The sequence below is a fragment of the Lates calcarifer genome, linkage group LG7_1, assembly GCF_001640805.2.
Source record: "Lates calcarifer isolate ASB-BC8 linkage group LG7_1, TLL_Latcal_v3, whole genome shotgun sequence".
In the NCBI taxonomy this organism is placed as follows: domain Eukaryota; kingdom Metazoa; phylum Chordata; class Actinopteri; family Centropomidae; genus Lates; species Lates calcarifer.
The window spans coordinates 8,417,898-8,438,678 of NC_066839.1; the positions used below are offsets into that span (position 1 = coordinate 8,417,898).

General features: G+C 39.4%; 3 protein-coding genes across 3 annotated transcripts; all 3 read right to left on the bottom strand.

Annotated features, from left to right (window-relative positions):
• Positions 1 to 463: 463 nt before the first annotated feature.
• Positions 464 to 7,957, bottom strand: LOC108895977 (uncharacterized). Its single transcript, XM_018694995.2, has 22 exons — positions 7,796 to 7,957; positions 7,631 to 7,707; positions 7,456 to 7,551; positions 7,246 to 7,370; positions 6,505 to 6,648; positions 6,319 to 6,408; positions 6,026 to 6,190; positions 5,853 to 5,949; positions 5,541 to 5,758; positions 5,302 to 5,455; positions 5,013 to 5,221; positions 4,789 to 4,906; positions 4,487 to 4,686; positions 4,299 to 4,413; positions 4,047 to 4,216; positions 3,845 to 3,939; positions 3,595 to 3,725; positions 3,306 to 3,495; positions 2,852 to 2,993; positions 2,629 to 2,758; positions 1,398 to 2,542; positions 464 to 1,056 (listed from the first exon to the last, which is right to left on the bottom strand). The coding sequence occupies exons 1-21, from the start codon at positions 7,813 to 7,815 to the stop codon at positions 2,463 to 2,465; spliced, it is 2,766 nt and encodes a 921-aa protein (XP_018550511.1). The 5' UTR covers positions 7,816 to 7,957; the 3' UTR covers positions 464 to 1,056; positions 1,398 to 2,462.
• Positions 7,958 to 8,125: 168 nt separating this feature from the next.
• On the bottom strand, positions 8,126 to 10,622 carry ttc32 (tetratricopeptide repeat domain 32). The gene is made up of 3 exons (XM_018694996.2): positions 10,451 to 10,622; positions 10,092 to 10,258; positions 8,126 to 9,040 (listed from the first exon to the last, which is right to left on the bottom strand). Exons 1-3 carry the CDS (start codon positions 10,564 to 10,566, stop codon positions 8,913 to 8,915), a joined length of 411 nt encoding a protein of 136 aa, XP_018550512.1. The 5' UTR covers positions 10,567 to 10,622; the 3' UTR covers positions 8,126 to 8,912.
• A 3,956-nt stretch (positions 10,623 to 14,578) lies between these two features.
• matn3a (matrilin 3a) lies at positions 14,579 to 20,763 on the bottom strand. Its single transcript, XM_018694963.2, has 6 exons — positions 20,296 to 20,763; positions 18,272 to 18,772; positions 16,564 to 17,139; positions 15,259 to 15,384; positions 14,854 to 14,952; positions 14,579 to 14,647 (listed from the first exon to the last, which is right to left on the bottom strand). The coding sequence occupies exons 1-6, from the start codon at positions 20,462 to 20,464 to the stop codon at positions 14,592 to 14,594; spliced, it is 1,527 nt and encodes a 508-aa protein (XP_018550479.1). The 5' UTR covers positions 20,465 to 20,763; the 3' UTR covers positions 14,579 to 14,591.
• Positions 20,764 to 20,781: the final 18 nt, after the last annotated feature.

Below are 20,781 nucleotides of genomic sequence, written 5' to 3' on the forward strand. Positions count from 1 at the left end.
CTGATTTTGTGGGGAGGAGACGCCCTCCCTCAGCCCCCACCACTACAATGTTTGCTGTTTCAGGTCTTGGTACTACACAGGATTCAAACCTTTACACCCTGCATCGTAAGGCACTCTACAGTCTCCACCAATCTCAGTACGCCACCAGTCTCCTTTACATATGGAACAATTTTCAGAGTACTTTTCAATTTTCACTCTGGGTGTAAAACTTCAAAATTTACTGCCCTACTTAAGGCTCGAACTTGCAACCTTCATACTACCAGAACAACATGTATCAGCTGGAGCTGATCAAGCAGACAGTGATTTTTCAAGCATTCGAGCTTTTTCACTCAATGTTGGACTTCAAAATTCATTGTGACTTGTAAGAATCAAACTCCTTATCACTAGTCTAACAGTAGCCTGTGTCTGCATCTTTTCTTCTAAACAGACACCTGATTGCCAAAAAAAAAAAAGGACATAGTCGTGTTAGTCATATGTTTTTCATTAACAAAATGTGAACTTTTGTCGTATTACACATCAACACATTACTTTGGGAATCTCACCATCAAAATTCTTTCAACAAAAAAAAAATCATAGTTCCACACCACGGGGTTGCAATACTGCCAGGTCTGCAGTCTTCATCAGAGGTGCTGCTGAAGCTCCCAGTCAGCTGATTTATGTGGACATGTTTGTCCTACCTGTTACCACATAAATCAGCTGACTGGAGGCTTAAGCAACATTTCAGGGTTTCCAGTTGGAGCATTATTAGTTTAAAAATAACACCCACTGAGTAAATCAACCAACCATCTAAACAAGTATGTAAGCCAATATATTTCCACAGTTTAGATGTTCTCTGTCCTTACATAGAGGTGAAATTATGAATTTATAAGTCGAACATTTTTTTTAGCATGTATATGATGGACCACAAAAAAAACGTAATCTCACAAATCCCTGTTTCATGACAGTCCCAAGTGATGCAGCCAGTGACCACTTTCTACACAGGAGAAGCCCTCGTGCTCCAGACCCATCAGCTTCTCATGCTCTGTTCTGTCTGGTGCCTCATGTTTGCATCCATTACTGTAAACCGTATACAGAAACAAAAAATGATATTTAGTAGTGAATTTAGAAACTATGGAGTCAGTCAGTATTTTAGGCAACATTACTGTGGTTCAGTGATTTAAATATTGACTCCTTACCTCCTCATTAACTCCTATGCCTGATCCTTACCTCATAAACCTGTACCAGATGTTGACTCTTGTACTAGTCTTAAGTATGGTAAGTAAGGTTAGTCTTAAGTATTTTTTACTACAGTTTTTCATTACAAATCTACATGCATTATTTGTTGTCAGAATCATGTCTGCTTTATCCAACTATAAGATACTGGCTCATAGTTTCACTTATTAATACAATTAATGTACCTTATTAATTGTGTAACATCTCAGCAATGTTCCCAGCTGATTCATGGAATGCCTCTGCACAGTCTGTGTGTCTTTGTTGATCGTCTCTGGAATTCATCCTCTCCTCTTGTAGACGTGATGCCTCGAACAGCCTCACATTTCTGATTAAAGTTTAACTGTAGGAGCACAGTCTGCAGACACAGAGTCTGGAGCACTAGGGCAGCCTAAAGAGAACAGCAAACCATAATTTAATACTTGCAGCAATAACATTGTGTTGCAACTTTATTTTAAGAAAGAGAGGATGTTTTTAATCTGAAAGAATAAAGGAACAGAAAAATAAACGCTGACCGTCAGTGGCTTTACATATACTGGGTTTAACTGCCAACTCACCTGGCTTAGAACAAGGTACAATATGCAGTACAAAGCAACAATCATAGGTATATCAAAATCACAGGAGCCCAAAATTATAAAAAGAAAGGCAGTAAAGCCATGTCAGTGGGCAGCAGCATAAATGACCTAAAAAGCAGTTTGAGTCTTTTCCCTATGTCTCCTCTGGCTCTCAGCTTCTTTTCTGTCTCTACTTTCCATCACCTGCTCCATCTCTCTCTCTCTCTCTCTCATCTCTTGTCTCTGTCTTCATTTTTCTCTCTGTCCTCTGCTCTTTACACTCTCTCCCTCTGTATTCACTGCCTGTCTCTCTGTGACTCATTTATCTCTCTTGCCACTGTGTATTAAAAATTTTAGTAGAATGACTTGTTTTTTCATCAGTTTAAATATGAAATGTGAGAAAAGTGTCTCAGTCTGTAGCATAAGCAAAATGTGTTTTAGACACTAATCCTGCCAGGTTTGTGTTGTTGCTAAATTGAGCCTATAATTGTAGGTTCTGGTGTAATTAAGCCAGATAATGAAAAGACATCATGATTATGTTGAACTTGTAGTCTGAGGCCTGTACCAAAAGTGCAATATACAGTAGGGACACATGATGTAATGCAGGTTGAAAACTCAAGTATATATTCCAAAGCTTTAACACAGATGCATCTTTAGCAGAGAAAAAAAAAAACTGAATATATTTTAAGAGATGTTTATTTAGAGGTTTGACTGAGTGCTTAATAGAATGGGTCCTGATGAAATCTGCCTTTGGTAGCTTGAGTCCACACTTCTTTGCTCTGGAAATGAGACAAGTGTAAATCAACTGCTTTGTTTGACAGAACTCCAAGTTTGTCCGTATTTACACATTGAGGCAAACTCTTACCCCTTTTTACTCCTTTTATCCCTTGATGTCTAGAGTTACTCATGCCTGTAGGATGCACACATTGGCCTCTGCAGGCACCATCTGCTTGGCTGTTTGTGTCACAAATCACTGCATCACAGTGGACATAGATCTGTGGACAGACAGAAGGTTTTAGCATGAAGGGCTAACAATGCATCTGTTACATGTGCTGTGGCCAATACACGCTTCACTTGGAATATTTTACCTCATCTTTCAGAACCTCCTCATCTTTAGTGAAGGTGAACATGTTTATGGAGAAGCGTTTGATATGGGATGGGACAGTGACCCTGGCATCCCTCACAACAGGATGAAAGATGGTTGCATAGCTGTCATCAGAGTTCTCACAGCTGGTGAAAAGGAAAAGAAAGAAAAGTCTAATGCATAAAGCATTTTTTAAACCCATGAAAGTTCAAATTGAATTTCTGGAAAAACCCATCTTGTTACCCAATAACTGCAGCGACTTGCAGAATTACTGCAAGTATCAGCAATATATGAGCCATCCCTCTTAACGAGATGTCTCAGTTTGACAGGACACATTAGAGCCATTAATCAAGTGACATTACTTCAAAAAAAAAAAAAAAAAAAAAAAAAAAAAAAAAAAAACTTTTCATATCACCAGAAACTGATGCAGGTACTTTAAATTATGCTGTATATATTACGTGTCCACAATGCTGTCCCAGCTGGGCAGAGAAGTCCTGTCTTCATGAAGAGTTGCCCAACAGTTCTCCAAGATGAGCTCCAAGTGGGGATCAGTGGATCCCATCAGCTCCACCTCAAAATACAGAGGCTGCCTCAGGTACTTCACCACTGGATAATCCTCTGCTTGGTAGAAGACTTCATACAGTGAATCTGGAGGAGAAGAGTCCCATTAGAGAAAAGGTATGTCTTGCAGAAGTCATTTTGCACCACCATGACCAGGGTTGTCTGTTTTATGAAATTCAAGCTTACCTTGGGCTAGTCTCATTTGTACCAGTAGTTGTCCAGACCCAATCTCTGCAACAGGGTCACCGTTTCTTGGTTTGTAGTTGAATGCTATAGTCTGAGTGTCATTGACCACATAGTAGCAAGAAACAGTTTGCCTACAGAAGAGAATATTTTGGGGAAATAAAAAAAAAAAAAAAAAAAAAAAAAAAAAAAAAAAAAGTTAAAATTTGAGAGGGTGGTGTGGGGGTGGGGGAGGTCATTGGATGGCTCTTACCTGTAATCAGGATCAACTGGTGATGTGTAGGTTGTTCCTTTGTTGCCATAATACAAGCTGATCTCATTTTCATACAGCATGTAGTTGTCAAAGAACTAAAAAAAAAAAAAAAAAAAAAAAAAAAAAAAAAAAAGACAACAGGGAGCATTAAAATACATTTAACAAAAGGCACTTGAATTTCTATAAGTTGGCAGGAACTTACAGTTCTTGTGGTCCCACAGGAATCAGCACTGAAAGAGAAATAAGCAAAGCGATCATCGCTGAAAACCGGTTTGCAGGACTGGTCCTTTAGAGTCAGCCAACTTGGAACGAGATTGGGCACTGACTCCACCTTCACAGCCAGAGCAGCCATTGTTCCATTGGGGTAGCACTCTTTAAGGATAAGAGACAATTTATCAGTAAGATGTTTTATACCCAAGGGTAGAAATACCATAAGTTTATTTTTACATCTTACTAGTTGTCGTCAAGGGGAAACTGCAGGCAAGGTAGAGATCACCAAGCACCCAGCTGTTGTTTGGATCCCACAGTAGCACGTCAAGCCTGGCTCTGATTGAATCAGAGGTGATCAGCTGCAAGACAGAAAGTGAAGTCATCCAGTGCTGATGGATTTAAGCCAGTTTGCAAGTCCTTTACTTGACCTACCTCAAATGCTGTGTCCTTGGCTATGTATGGCACCACAAGACTGTAGTGTGTGCCATTTTCTTGGAGCTTGTAGACCTCACCCAGGTCAGGGGTTAGCTGCTGAGACCCAACCATGGTCTGAAAGCTGTGGCCTTGACTCCCATATTTCACAGTGATGTAAAAAACATTCTGGTCACAGGTGCCAGTAATGGTAGGCAGCACTGAAAGAAAAATGTGTTTCAGGTAGAGTTTCATGTGACATTCTATTTTGGAAAAAAACACCTATGAAGGAGATGCTAAGTGACACATTAAGATGGTCTCACCAACATCCTGCAAAGATGCTTCTAAATCCACTGGGTGGGCAAATGGAGTTTCTTCAGGCAGAATAAGAAATCCAAAGATCAGAGGGAGGAAGTAGACTGTAACCAAGGGTTCAGGATTCTGCAGAATCAGAGAAAGCTCAGTCATGGCTACAGAAAACATCCATGGACGAAGCAAGCAGCAGGTATGAGTGACATTTAGCATACACACTTGTCATTTCACATACATGTTTCAGGACAACATCAGCATCAAAGGGCACTTGCAAAGAGAAGCTCTTTGTTCCATTGGGGAGGTTGTGCTCCTGGACAGCGAAGCCTTTGGCATTGCACTCCTCAAGAGTGAGAACCCCAGTAGAAAAGGTGATGTTCTTGAGCTCCACATCATGAAGAAAGGTTCCCATGTGAATGCTGAACATCCTGTCCTCTGGGACAGTATCTGAGGAACAGAAAGTGGCAGATTTATACCTTTTCTACCAAGCTTTAGTTTCCATTGTGTCAACCAGACTAAGGGCTTACGGTCTTCAACATGAGGAGGTCTGGGCATCAGGGGGGTGGTAATTGGGAACAAAACCTTGTATCTGGTATCGTGGCTGTCATCTGCCCTCCACAGCACATCAAGCATGGGCTCCACACTGTAGGTGATGTGGTACTGGTAATCTGGGGCATGGCTCTGCAATTATTCATGGCATTTTAATAAAACATGCAAATGGACCAGTAACCTGAGTCTTGCATGGTAAAATTATACACTTCCCAACCTTGTAGTAACCATCAGGTCCGCCCACTGGGAGCTCAGTGATGATGTGAAAATCTGTTGTGGATAGTGTGTACCCTCGTGCAGCCATCTGAGATTTATCCAGCCTCTGCCCATTGATGCCCATGTGCATTTCTAGGATTTTAAAGTTTCCATCTACCAGGGGTGTCACACGACGAGGTATGTGCCAAGAGATTACATCCTCGGTGAAGAGGACGCCGCCTGTTAATGATAAAACTGTTGACTCAACTGCGCGGAAAAAATATATATATATATATATATATATATATTTTGAAGTCCATGTGTAGAGAGTTACCTGTGGGACAAGCAGCTGCCAAATTCACAACATTCAAACCATGTGGTGCCTTGTAGTAAACACTCACTCTGAAAACCTCCATGGGGACTCCAGCCACCTAAAAGTGGTGTTTAAAAATCATAATTTATGAAAGAAGAAAATAAGAACACCAGAGAAAGGGCTGTGTTGCTTACATTCTCAGAATAAGTCTCTGCTGTATTGAACGGGCTTCGCATAACCAGGCGGGTTGGGGTGGTCATGGCAGCATAGCCAGCTTGTTCGGCCTCCCTCATCACCATCGCCACTGGTTCTGGAGTGAAAAACGTCATCTTCCAGATACCGTGTGCTGCACCTGACTCCTAAGGAAAGGGAAACACACCATATCCTTATCAACTTGTTTGCATCTCTCCAATTAAAAAAGGGGATGCCATATGGTGCAGGTTAAGATCGAAGCAAGTGAACTGTGACTGAATTTTTAAAAGCATACACCAGGAATGGTGTTGGTCTTGGAGTCCTCCTTCACATCCTGAACCTGCCCCTTAGCCTCAACATCAGGTGTAGCCATGTGGTTTGACGCCTAAGACAGGAAATGCCAGTTATACATTTTCAGGAACAGGAACAGACACACACACACACACGAGAACAGTACAACCATCAATGTAAAGTAACCTACTTCCATGTAGTTCCTGTCGCAGAGTATCTCTCTGGAGGCCCACCGAGAGTAGCTGCATGTCTGAGTTACATCATGACTGGTCACATCTGATGGACTCTGGCCGTACATTCGGAGTCTCAAGCCAACATTAAATGTTGTATCTTCCTATAAATGAAGGCACAAAAGAAATGAATGATATGAAATTCTTGAGCTGAAATTTAGTCAATTAAGTGATAAATTAAAAAAGGCAACCATTTTTGTAACTGTTTAATAGTTAAAAAGGGATTTTTAAAATACAAAAATGCAAATTCTTCCAGCTGTTCCAGTATGAAAATTTACTGCTTTTGTTTGTTTTATTGTGGTAATTTAAATATTTTCCAAGTTCATATTTTCCAAATCATTTGAAGACCTCATGTCAGCATTTTCTGATATTTACAGACCAAACAGTTCATTAATTTGAGAACAGCTGGATGATTAATCAGTAGCAGCTCTAACATTTTTGCATTCATCTTCTTCACACTAAGGAGAAATTTACTTTGTATACAAGGGAATGTATACAGGGAGTGAAACAAAATCATGTAACCAGCTGAAGGTTTTTTTTTTTTTGTTTGTTCCCCCCCCTTCAGTAACTACAAAATTGGGAACTGCTGCCTGCATAATCATCCTGTAATAATTCAACAACATTTTCTAGGGATATAGGGATCACACCAAGTGCTTTCATTACCAGGAAATTAAAAATAAAATAACTTCAGCTCAACGTACTTTGTTGTCTACATAGCAGCCCATCAAAGACGTGTAGATTCTAGTGTTACCCCACGGGTCAGACTCCATGCTGTATCCACACTGAGCAGCCAGGCTGGGTGTTAACACGGTGTGCTGGGTGCCATCTGGAGAAGAGGAGGCAGACATGACAGGGATCACTTCTCCAAGCCATGAACCAATGTGTTCATAATTAGCAGAGTTCATACTCACTGATGGCTTCCACTTCAAGCTGGCTCCCCACTGCCAGAGCCTTGTCCAGCGATAGCCTCATCAGATTACCTGCACAGTCTGACTTTAAACCACTGCCTGTTTGAAGAAAAGACTGGTCAGAGCGTTTCAAATGACTTCAGGTGATATGAAGTGATTTAATGTTAATTAATCTTACTTGACTGCAAACTGAGCTTTATATTTGGCCTTGCTTGACCCAAGATGATTACTGCAGCCATCAAGTTCCATAACAAACTTTAACAAAGAAAGAGCACATCAATTAGATACTCTTAAAAAATGCTGCAAGTATTCACAACAACAAAAAAAGAAACAATAAACTTACAAGTTCTCAAGTCTCCTCATGTTAGTCTGTGCAGCCAAACAAACAAAAAAATTTACAGGAATCCAACCACTATCAGAGCTTGGCACTGAAACCCCAGCAAGCCCCACCTACAAACCAACTCTGAGGTGAAGTGGCTGACTGCTTTACTGAGCCATCACCGGCTGTTTTATATATTACTTAATCACAATGCCCAGGTGGGGTAAATCAGTGATCGTACGCCTGCCTTTCACACTGTGGGGGGAGCTTAACATACACAAGTATGCCTCTGTTTCTTGGGAAAAGACGGGAAGATTTGTATATGTGCAAATAAATACACATGAATCGGTAGCATGTAGTAAAAATTATTTAATGTTCTGTGATTTTAAACATATTTACATGTGTGTTTGACATCAGAAATGTCTTTTTTAAACTATTATATCAAGAAATACACATTGTCAAAAGAATCTAGGAAGTATAATGGATTACTACCTTTCCTTAAAACTATTTTTCAACTTGTGGAAAGACTTGGGGCTCAATTTAAAACACAAAACATGTTTTCTTTTGCAGCTGAGACTCCTCATTATTACAGCATGCTAATCCTTGATTACTGTTTGTTTACAGTCACAAACCCTCTCCCAGTGTCTTCAGGATGGTGTACTAATATTTATTACTGACAGTAAAACCCGGGTTCATTGTTTTACCTGGTGCGCCTGGGTCGATCAGTCTGCACCATCCACTCACAGACTTATACAATGATATACGTTCCTTTATGAGGCCATTACATTTTTTTCCAGCTGAAAGAGTCTCGAGTCAGTGCAGAAGAAAGAATTATCAATGCTCTGCTTGACAAAAATCCATAATAGTGTTGCGCCTGATCTGGTGGGATGTCTGCTTCCTTTCATGTGTTCAAACAGCAAATTATTTGACATTTTCTGGTTATCTTCTTTTTTTCAGCTGCACATTTGTTCGTGCAGGTCGCTTTATACTGCTTGTGTGACAGCAAATAAAACTGTCGATCTTCAGATTGAATAGCAACATCTTAATTGAAAAAAAATAAAGTATGTGCATCAGTCTATCTTTAGTTTAACCACCAGACTGCAGGATACATCAAATATGTACTCTGTGGTTTATGATGTTGTCAGTATCCCCTGTTTATCTTCTCCTGTTGGTCCAGAAGTGTCTGTTGCAGGCTCACTTTGGCATCTTCAAACTCTGGATTGATCTTTAATGCTTGCTGGAAGTCACTCTTGGCATTGTCGAAAAAACCTGTAAGACAGTAAATTATAAATACATAATAGGTATAAGTTTATGATGTGTAACGCACTGCCAGACTGGCTTGCTAAGAGTCAGCAGTTTTATTACAGGCAGCATGAACTCAAGGGCTGGCAAGCATCCGGATTAGAGAACGCACAGCTCCATCTAGTGCCCTCAGGAAGAACACACCAAAGTGACTCCACAAGGCCAACAGGAAGCTTAGTTCTTTTATTCCTGATAGCAACCATGTTTTTATTTTAAACAACAGACACCAGTGCCTTGTTTTTCACTGCAAATCTCAGTGTCAAGTGTAAGAGGCCATTTAATAACATTGTAACAGGGATGATTATAGGAGGTTTGTCTGATATGTTTGAGGGAACAGTTCTACAGAAATCATATCCTGGCCTTTCAGACACTGATCATTCACTGTAACCTGAGTTCACTGCTCTTCTTTCAGATATTCAATCCAGGTGGCTTCCTTTATCTCTGCTGTAATCCTATTACTAAACACACATTTTTTTGATCCACATCTGTTTGCAAATTGTTTTTACAGTTTCTTTCCCTCAACAATATTTTGTACCATCTTACATCCCTTCTGGGAATTTCATAAAGATTTAACTGAAATAAACAGAGTTTACTGAGTACATTTACACGAGGGGCAACAAATTAAAATTGTTCTTAAGTGTAAGGAAGGCTCTTAACAAACACCACAAACAGTCAGCACAGTTACAACGCACCTTGACAGAGATTTTGTCTGTATCTGTATCTCCATTGAAGGTATGAACACTGTTCTTCCAAATGATATTCTCTCATGATCGTTAACAACGTTTTCAACTGGGTTGTGACCTCTTGACTGTGAATAAGACTCATCTTTGAATAAATGTAATTTTCAGTTTGGACTTTAAAAAAAAAAAAAAAAAAAAAAATTAGAAACAAACAAGGCGTCATAACTTGGACATTTATTCTGAAAGTACTGGGCGGAAGTAAGTTATTTTATTCTGTCTGGCTGTTAATTTAGTGTTAATTTTACCGTTTACCATTGTCAGAAAGTGCCTATTCTTACCTAGTCTATAGTGGATGAGTCCTCTGTTGTAGAAAGGTATTTCAAACTGACTGTCAGCCTGTATCGCGGAGGTGCAATCCTCTACCGCTTCATGAAAATCCACCCGGAGGTACTTTATCTGTCCACGGTTGTTATAAGCAGTGGCCAAATCACCAGCTGTGCATTTCCTGTGAAAACATAACACAGCCACAGCTCATTTTTAGTAAAGAGAGCGTGATACAATGACAAGGAAGAGAGAGAAACGCGATTAACGTTAGCTAACGGTTAGCGAAAACCGAGTCACGTAACCTGACAGGTAACAGAATACTTCGTAACACCAGTGCAGCTAATTTCACTCCCCTACCAAAGACATGTAGTACCTGGACTGTAAGCAGGAAGAGATAAACTCTGTGTATAGCTCCTCTGCCTGTTTAAAATTCTTCTTTTTAAACTCGGAGTTGGCATGGTCTAGTATTTGTGAATTAGCTTCCTCCATGGACGAGATTCTGTGAAGGTTTGTTTGTCGTGTTTCTCAACAACGGATGTGACGTCAAGCGAAAGGACATCCAATCGCGGTTTAAAGCGTCGGGAATAGGCGGGGCTAAACCAGTCTTAAATTTCCAATGGTACTTAACTTTTTTTTTAATCATGTGGACTTCCTGCAACCCTTAATACAAGTCATTCGGTTTTATAGTTTTCAGCTATAATCTAATTTATACTTTTTTTTGTAAAATAGTAACATAGATCCACATTTTTATACACTTTATTTTTTCACAGACAAACGTCTCTAAAGTTTTTCATTGCTTGTAACATAAAATATCCACTATCCTACACTTTTATGAATATGTTGTTGAACTCCCTTTATTCTATGTGTGCATGTATTCGTTCTACTCTTATTTAATTTTAGTATTTCTTCATATCTTATTTTACTATGAATGGATTAACTGTATATTATATGCTTAAAAAAGCTGCTTAACTATTTAAGAGACTTAATCCTCCAGTCTGCCAAGATTATCTCCTAAATAAACTAGAGTAAGTAATGGTGATTTCAGATGGTTAAAAACCTTTGTTAACAGCAGGTGGCAGACTTGATTCAGATCTCATTAAAACGAGGCACTGAATATACTGCAACATCATCATCAATGAAAATAAATTCATACTATATACAATATATAAACATAACATTTTAATATGGGATCCAGTCAGTGGCTGATCACTGTTTGGAATATTATCTTGATAATGTAACGATGGAAAGTTTTTTTCATCTGAAAGAAAAAACCTGGAACCATCACACACTCAAACATCTGTCACACCAGGACATTACAGGCACTCGCTGCAGTAAATACACAACAAGGAGGCCAACCTATAAGCAAACTGGGGATAAATTCTTCGATGATCTCCCAGGTGAAGAAGTCAACTGTCCTGGTAAAAAATGACACCTTAAGGAAGCAGAGGTCACTCAGGAGCCATGCACTTCCCCTTTTTGTGGCCCATTTATCGCCAAACTGCTTTGGATGAGTTGAAATGCATCAAAGGAAGACCAGTTTGACCCAAAGGAAGAGGATGGAGTTCTCAGGCTGTTGACACTGCTGAGAAAATGGCAATAACATACAACCTGTGAAATGTAGGTTAACTGTCAGCCATTACATCACAGTTAATGTGAGGAGTAAACATTTCAGCATTCATTAAATCACAAGACTTAACTCTTTGCGTTCAAATGTAATAAAACTACCTGGTTCCACATCACTATTTTATTTGGATAAAGTCTAAAGGTTTATCTTGGCAGGGACAACATGTACACTTGAAGCAAAGATTGTTATGTTCAGTGGCCTCAACGCTGGTTCTTCTTCTAGTGCTCTAAATGTTGCTGTTTGCTGAGAGAATTAACACAAAGTATCAAAGTCCACTTTGGTCTGGCAGAACCAAGTCAGACATCCGTCACACACCTTCATCCAGGGGGGTCCTCCTCACTGACGGACCTACTCATCACTACACCTTTCACTACTGTCAAAATGCGTCACTGCTCCAACTCATTTCTGTACTTTAATGAAGCATTATGGGCAACATTTATGGTTATTTTGATGGGACAGGAAACTTTAACTTTTTTGTTGTTGTTGACCTGAATATACTGATATGAAAACCCTACTAATACAGATGCTACTTTAATCGAAATTCAGCAGAATTTTCCACCGAAAGAGAACAATAACCCCCATAAAAATATGCCCTATATGGTCCTTACAAAAATACAATTATGAACTAAACAAAGCACTTAAACATTTTTTGCGATACTGTTTAGGATTAAAGTTTATCCTCAACTTCTCATACTTAAAGCTCCTCAACAGAAAGACATTGCACCATATATTATGTGTCTTTTCCACTTCTCAGGGGCATGTGAGTCCCATTCATCTTCTTCCACTGAAACACTGGTGGGCTCACCTCTCTGACCGCCTGTGTGTGTGGTAACCATGAAAGCCGCTGAAATAGCAAACAAACATAAAACAGCTGTCTGGTTAAAGGCATGAAGGAGAGGATCCAAACCAGACAAGAGGTAAACGTTGGCATGTTGACTCTCTACCTCACACAGACATCGCAGACAGAGAAGCTCTGTTGTCAGGGCTGTTTCGGGCAAATAAAGCCACCCCATTCCAGAGGAAACATGATGACCTCTGTCTGTTGTTTTTTGGCAAGGTTGAGGGTGTAAAAAAGATGTGATGGCAATAACAGGATACAAAAAGAGATGGTGGTCTAGGAAAGCTGTTGAAATAATTAAATTGACAACAGCTCAGCTCTGTCATGGGTACATTTAAGCCTGTAATCCAACTTTATTTTGTATTCTTTTTAACTGAATGTGTGTTTTTGACTAAAAAGGGTCAGAGGTTAGGAAGTGATTTTCTCCTGACCCTAGATATCAAAGCAGTTTGACTGTTTTTGAGAGGTGAGAGTGAATTATAGCACATTGTTAATAAAAATGTCAGAGCTGTACCATTGTATTTACCTTTCTATATTGACACCGAAATACATACATGTCACAGAAATTTACAGTTATATAAGAGAGACCAATATAATGCTTCTTTTGTATGTCTAGAAACATATTTCAGAGCGATGTGTCGATTCTCCCAGATGATTTATAGCACCTGCTAAAACATGATCTTCAGTGAGGTCTACTGCTGCTATTTGTGTCTCAACATTTCATATAGATACAATGTTGTATTTATCATAAAATACAGACATTGAAGGGAATTTATTTGGGGAATTCACCTTATCATAATTGAAAATCAAAATGAGTTTATCATGAGTTAAATAATTATATTGCTTGTTAATCATCAGTGCACTAAAAAGCACATAGGACTGTAATATTGCTCACATGACAGGTGAAGTTTAAAATGATAATCCTTAAAATGTTAATGAAATCAAACCATGCTTTTGACACAATTTATTGTGAATTGAAATATTGTGCAATATATGCCTAGTATATATATATATGTTATATTGTCTTTTTGTCCTTACCTCTCTATATAGTAGCATTATTGGTGGCATGGTCCACCATTCCCATACTGATTTCAGATTGCCATCACAGGCACAATGGATTAACAAGAAAAGATGTATGCATGTAATCCATCTTTAGTTTATTTAATTGTATCTCACAGTCTCATTGTTTAGCCTCACAAGATTATGAAAGTATGATTTTACAAATTATACTGTCAGTATTACTCTAGTTAAGACATAAAGACAAAAGAGTGCACAGCAAACTTGTATATGAACATTTTATTGTCAAATTTGTCTGTCTTATATTTATAGATATTAGCAAACATTATACATTATGTCATCTCATAGTACTCTCATAGTACTCACAATACAACACATATAGTAAATATAACTTTTGTAAGAGAGAATACATAATGAAGAAAATCCATAAAAATACTTCAATGTAAGAAACCTTCTGCTTTTTGAATGCCTTAGAGCATAAAGTCATTTTTCTATTAAAATCTAATCACTAAGAAAATCTAATTAAACATTTTCACAAATAATGACTATATACAATATAGTACACACAGAACACAAAACATATATAGTACAGTACAGGAGAAACAATGAACAGAATTTGCATTTTCTTTGGTTATTTAACTTCACATCATGTTCATATTGGTGTTTAGAGAAAATAGTATAAGTAGCTTTTACAGCAGTTTCAATACATTGCATTCAATGTTCATAAAAATCCCAGATCAGCTGTGGATATTGTTGCTTAACAGTCCACAGCAGTCAGTAACTTGAGGGATACTGGTTGATGAATCACAGCTTCACTCGATCTATGGTTGAAATCCACTGTGCAGTAGTTACAGGATGGTGGACAACAGGAAGCAGATGTCTATGTTGCAGTAGTCCATGGCTTTGCTGCTGACAGGAAACATATCAGTTAGCTGCCTCTGTAGAGAGTAAATAAACAAGAGGTCAAAGTATGAGGTGGGTGTGAGGTTTCTTTTACTTCCAATCAACACTTAACACTTACCACTATGACCAGCTTTAAGCACGGCCCACCATGTTCTCCAGACGCTCTATTCTCCCAGACACATCGGCGAGTGAGATCAGTCAAGGAAACTCATTCACAGGGAAAACTACAGAATGAGAAATGGTCATATTGCTCTTAAAAATACACAAGACACACTGTTAAATTATATTTCAATAACAATACCAGCAGGTAGAAATAACCAGCTGTCACCAGCTCAATGTTCTGCAGACTGTTTATAATAAAGTGTCCTCCATCTGAAACAACAGAAAAGGATATGCTTGGCTGTGAGCTGCTGGATGGCGGCCTGTGTCTGCTTCTGAAAAGCCAGTCTGGCTTCACATTTACAGGGATCCTCCACCACCTCCACCTTCACCGCTTCATCAGGAGAGAGCAAATTTCACATCAGTGTAACAGATTGTGTAGAGAGTGAAAAAACACACAGTACCACCCACTCTACTTTTTCCAACAGAGCAGCCGAAACTAATAAGAGTCACATTTAAAGATACACACTCTCTAAAATAATCTACATCACTATTCTGCCATGACAAAAATGCAATTGTAGTGGAACAGTTCAATAATATTACCTGCTACAGTCAACAGTGAATGACAGCTTTTAGGCTTCATTAGCATCACATGCAAAAAGCCATATTTACTTCAGGAATCTGTGCAGTATGTCCTTACGTTTCAGTGAACATGTTTTCTTGTCCGCATTCAAGATGTAACCGTTCCGGCACTTGCAGTAATAGGAGGCATTGCTGTTGACACAAATGTGTTCACAGTCATGTCCCATGGCACAGGGGTCCAGACCTGGAATAAACCGGGATTAAGGGATGGTGCTGTTAAAATGGCTGCAAAGGGAACAGTTTCATGTGCTAGCATACATTATACTATAGCTAGGTTACTCTGCAGATAGCTAAAGTCCACCAGAACTAGCTGATGATTACCTGTGTATCTTTCTATAGAGGACACTTGCTGACAATTTTTTCTTAAAAAATAAATACTTCTACTTTTTTTTTATTTGTTTGTACGAGTTCAAAAAACATCATATTCATTTTCTGAGGCATTTGTACTTGACCACATGTCACTTGTGGTGGAAAACTTGGTCCATTCATACACGTTCACCACATCTCAGCCAAGGTCATGTGAAGAACTTAGGTTCACTGTGCGGTGGGCAACACAAATAAAATCACAGAACCCTGAAGAACAACAGTCATGACACTAAATAGTACATTAACACATGATTTCATAAATGAGGGAACAAAAGACAAAACATCAGACAGTGATATGGAAGACATTTTGCAGCAGAACCTCATTTGTCCAAATCTTTAAAATTCCAGTGTAACAAAATACTTATATTGGAAAATGAAAATCATCAGAAAAAGTCATCAGCAAGTTGCTTACAATTACTGAGAATCTCTTTTTGAAATGTCAGTTCTTTTCAGCCGCAACAAAGGGTGCTTTTGAAATCCATTTGCAGGCAGACATTTCATATAAAGAATATAGTCAACCTCCATGTGGATGTGTTTCAGTTATCTTATTGCATTCATCTGGATGATTTCTATTCAAGAGTGGTTTGAAAAAGTGAGGTTCTACTGTACATTTAAATAATTTCAAATAAAAATGAGTAAATTCAAAGCAGTCCATAATGATGCTTTGATTGCAAAACAAATGACTAATTATCACTGTTTACATTTTAACATTTTCTTTTTTAAAAAAAAAAAGAAGCTGAAAGTTTAGGGCTGCATGGCCCCAAGACTTTACATGGGTTTAACTTAGCAGCTACAAGCAGGTTCTAGTGCCGACATCTGCAGTCCATGTGGGGGTTGAGAGCATGTGCTGATTTCAGAGTTTATAATTCACCAATAACACTGTAAATGATCCACAAACTGAAACAAACCCCCCTGAAGACTGTAGGTGCCCCTTACTGCGGAACTAGAACCAGGGTTAATGGTGGGAAAAGGTCTTGCAGGCTCCTCTTTGTCCTACCGCACAGGGTCTCCCTGAACTTGGAGGTGAGCTTCTCAATGACGCCGTATGTCTCCACATAGAAGACGTGGTCGTCCAGGGGGATGCTGGCCATCTGCTGCAGGGAGCGCATGTCTGCACGGTCCACCCCAACAGCGTAGATCTCGATGCCTGAGGCCCGGGCTGCGGCAGACACTTCCTCCACCTGGTCTTGAGGTCTCCCGTCCGTCACAATGATGGCCACCTTGGTGATCTTCCTAGAGCGAGGTCGGGCTCCAGACTGCTCGGTGAAGGCTTCGTTCATTGCGGTTTTGATGGCGAGGCCGGTCATGGTGCCAGCCGCCAAGGGCTCGATGCGGGAGATGGCTTTCTTCATGTCAGGTTTGTTGAAGTGGTCTTTGAGCAGGAACTCAATCTTGACCGTGCTGGCATAGTTGACCACAGCCACTCTGGTGGCCTCTGAGCCCACGTCTAGAGTGTCAACCATATCAGCCAGGAAGATCTTGACCTTCTCAAACTCACCAGGGCGCACGCTGCGAGAACTGTCGATGATGAAGACCAGGTCCAGGGGACGGCTCCTGCACTGAGACTCTGTCTCTGGTGATCAACCAAACCATGGCAGGATTAAATCCATTTAATACTCAAAACCCAGTTCATCATTCAGACAGAAACAGTTAAGCTTGTTGGTTGAACTTTCACAGTGAAACAGATACAGTTAATTATCAAAAACAGATGACTTCATGATGCACAATACCCGTTCCCATGGAAACAAAAGGACATTTTTGTGCATCACATTCTGCTGAAATGATAAAGTATGCCATAAGATGTATACTATGCATCATTTCAGTGTCCAGCAGTCCGTTAGAGACTTCTCATTGGTATTATCCTTTCATCGCATTTCCCTGAATGGAAAGGATGCTTGATGCCCACACATATAAAGTGACATCACACCTATAGATGGAGACAGTGTTAGGAACCCTGCCTGTCCAATCACTTACACATACAGTATACTAAACTACATATCTGTAGTTTAGCATCAGGTGCTGCTTTTTCAAAATTACAACTTAAGTACTAACCAGGCCTCTATAAAAGAAATGGCCTTTTCCTGAAGCTGCTGTCAACAACTTAAAACACCTTTAGTCTGATTATTAAGCTACTTCCTTTGTCTCTTACCACTAAAATACATCACTGACAAAACTAAATTACATCATTTGTAAATAAAATGATAACTGCTTTAAAGGCATAGTTCAACATTTTGGGAAATGTGCTTATTCGCCCTCTTGTTGAGACTTAGAGGAGAATGATAATACCACCCTCTTGTCTGTACAGTAAATATGGACGTACACTCAGCAGATGGTTAGCTTAGTTAAGCATGAAGACAAGCTAATTGTTTTGGCAGATTTTGTTACCTTTGGACAGAGCTAAGCTAGGTGTATCCCCCTGTTTCCAGTCTTTATGCTAAGCTAAGCTAACCAACTAATGGCAGTAACTTTATATTAGTTTATATTTAACAGACACGAGAGTGCTATCACTCTTCTAACTCTCAACAAGAAAGGTAATTAACGTATTTCTCAACATGTCGATTTCTTCCTTTAAATAAATGACACCTGCTTTAAGCGGCTCTTGCCTAGATGATCATTGATCAAAGAGAAACAAAAATATCTAACCTGGAAAGCATGGAGGAGAATTGTTTTGTGTTGGGAAGCAAACCTGACTGGTAATATTCTACCTGTCTCCACAGGACTGACGGTGGTGATGAAGCCGCTTTGGGTACTGACCGGTAGCGTCACAGGAGCGGTGGTCTCCACTGGAGGCAATGTGGTCACCACCACCGGCATGATGGTTGTCAGCGGTGCCATTGTGGTTGCTGGCAGAGTTGGCGGCAGTGTCGGCTCTGGCAGAGTTGGGAGGATGGTAGGAAGGCGTACCACAGGTATTGTGGGCACTGTGGGGTCTGACTTTGTTGGACATGGAGCTTTAAATTTGTAAGGAAATGGGCCTTTGACCCTCTGGTGTGGGTGGTGAGCTACAGGTGGAGATAGACCTTTGTATATGTGGTGCATGTGTGGCCCTGTGAACCTGTGGTGATAGGGCGGCATAGGGACTGAGGGTCTGTGGTAAGTCACTGGTGGAGATAGAGGAATAGGTCGATACACTACCGGTGGAGGGATCCTTGGTGGCTGGTAGTGGTAGTGATACCCTCCTCTATACGTGTAATCACTTCTGTGAACTACAGGGCCACCAGAAAGGAAAAGTGATAGAGAACATTAGTAGGTTGAAAGACGGCAAACAGGAAAGATGTGTAAGTTGACACTGTGTAGAAAGTTGTTGTGAAAATATCCAACAATCACAGACCAATGATTAGTTAAAGCATAAGTGTATGTTCAGCCACCTGGTTGGTTTCAATTGTACTGCACAGTGCTTGTGAAACCCCCCAGTCAAGAATTAAGATTTCATGCATGCTGTGATTGAGAAAAGTATAAAATACTGTTGGTTAGATTAAATTATTGACAGATGAAATATCTGGTCTTAAAAGCCTTTAATATTTTTTTTTAACTTCAAAAAGTAACTTTCTAAAAGTGTAACTGTCAAGAGGGACTGACTTTTATTACAAAACAATTTGCATTATTTTTATGTTTTTATGAGACAAGAGACTTACAACAAGTACGAGTAGAATATGGCTAGAAAGTAGTGAAATATAAGAGAGTACATTTACTCAAGTACAGTATTGAGGTACTTTTCCTTTACTTTAGTACTTCTATTTTATGCCACTTTATTATAGAGGCCCATTTCTGCCAATGTGATGAAAAAATTATCAATTTTTCATTATAATTACTTACAGGATCTTTTTTTCATGTCATCGGCAAAAATTAGCTTCCATGCTTCATACTTAAAATTTACTACATTTCAGAGGAAAATATAGAACTTTTAACTCCACTATATTTATTTGGTAATTATAGTTACTTTGAAGGATAATACTTTATACACAAAATCAATGATAATTGATAAAACTACATAACAATAGATCATGACGTTAACACCACATTGAAATTGCATTAAAATGCTGCTTACAAAGAAATGTATCATACTATAATATACAGTAAAATAATAAAAGCTGACATTAAAAATCCCATTTAAGTCAAAGTACACAAGTATTATCAGCTAAATGTACTTGCCCTGCAAAAAACAAATCCCTTGTGACTAATGTTATTGTATTTGATGTTATTAGATTATTAATACTGATGTGTAAGTGGCATTTTTCTGTTGTTGAGATGGAGCTAGTTTGTTCAGTGATCCCAAATCTAGGAATATGGCCCTTCCAAGGGGACACACAATAAATCTATTTTGATATGGTAGGAGAGAAGAAGTTCTAACACACAAATTAGTATTCATTCTTTGGTGTTTTTTCCTGAAATACTGGATAATTTTACATCTTTAAGCCCTGAACAATCAAACAAGTTTAGAAGGGAAATGTCTCTTTGATGGAACTGCTAACAACTCAGACATCTGAAACTTGTCAAGAGGTCCTGACTAGATCCTGTTTGCAATGTTTCACTCTGAAATGTAGTGGAGTAGAGGTAATGAGTAGGATAAAATCACATAGTACTTGTGTAAATGTACTTTGCTACTTTCCAGTACTGGTGTTTTTACACAATTATGTTGCTGATTTCTTCTTTCACCAGAACTAGAAAGTACCAACTGAAACAGTCAAGAAAAGTAACAAAGCATTTTAGAGGCTTCAGTAAAACTTACTTGCTGGATTCAGGGTCCTCTGCGGTGGTCGACCATTATTTCTGGTTTGAGCGTAGCTCTGTGCAGCTATCAGCTGAGGATCTCCTGCACTGAGGTGGTGATATGTGCCCAGTACGTCAGACAGCAGCAGGGAAGCGCAGTACAAGAGGCTCCAGAGTAAAGACTTCATCGTATCTGGGTGCAGAGTCTTCTCCGTTGGTCTGTCCAGTGTCTGCTCTCTTTGTCTCTGTGGGTCCTGCTCCGCTCAGCAGGGGTCTGACTGACCGCCCCCACATATGAGGAGCTCTCAGCACGACACGTCAAACTGTCCGCCCAATCCAAAGGTGGGACATGACCTGCAGGCCTCTCACTCCCCCCTTTCTCCTAATGTCTTCTTTTTCTGTAAAGCCAGTTTCCTTTCCTAGCCAGGATTTTTGAAATACAAAAGTTTAAAAGTCAATTCTAAATCAGACTTTTTTATTTGCAGATTCAGTTTTTCCCTCTGAC

Excerpts from the sequence above, each read along its gene's own strand:
- LOC108895977 (XM_018694995.2), bottom strand. The coding sequence starts at position 7,815 with ATGAGGAGACTTGAGAACTT. Across the intron at positions 6,191-6,318 it reads AGACCAACACCATTCCTGGT|GAGTCAGGTGCAGCACACGG; the intron begins GTATGCTTTTAA and ends CCCTTTCCTTAG. Across the intron at positions 4,217-4,298 it reads TTTCCCCTTGACGACAACTA|AGTGCTACCCCAATGGAACA; the intron begins GTAAGATGTAAA and ends TTATCCTTAAAG.
- ttc32 (XM_018694996.2), bottom strand. The coding sequence starts at position 10,566 with ATGGAGGAAGCTAATTCACAAATACTAGACCATGCCAACTCCGAGTTT. Across the intron at positions 10,259-10,450 it reads TCTTCCTGCTTACAGTCCAG|GAAATGCACAGCTGGTGATT; the intron begins GTACTACATGTC and ends ATGTTTTCACAG. Across the intron at positions 9,041-10,091 it reads ACTCATCCACTATAGACTAG|GTTTTTTCGACAATGCCAAG; the intron begins GTAAGAATAGGC and ends ACTGTCTTACAG.
- matn3a (XM_018694963.2), bottom strand. The coding sequence starts at position 20,464 with ATGAAGTCTTTACTCTGGAGCCTCTTGTACTGCGCTTCCCTGCTGCTG. Across the intron at positions 17,140-18,271 it reads CGTCAGTCCTGTGGAGACAG|AGACAGAGTCTCAGTGCAGG; the intron begins GTAGAATATTAC and ends GTTGATCACCAG. Across the intron at positions 14,648-14,853 it reads CCAGCAGCTCACAGCCAAGC|TCGCCGATGTGTCTGGGAGA; the intron begins ATATCCTTTTCT and ends GACTGATCTCAC.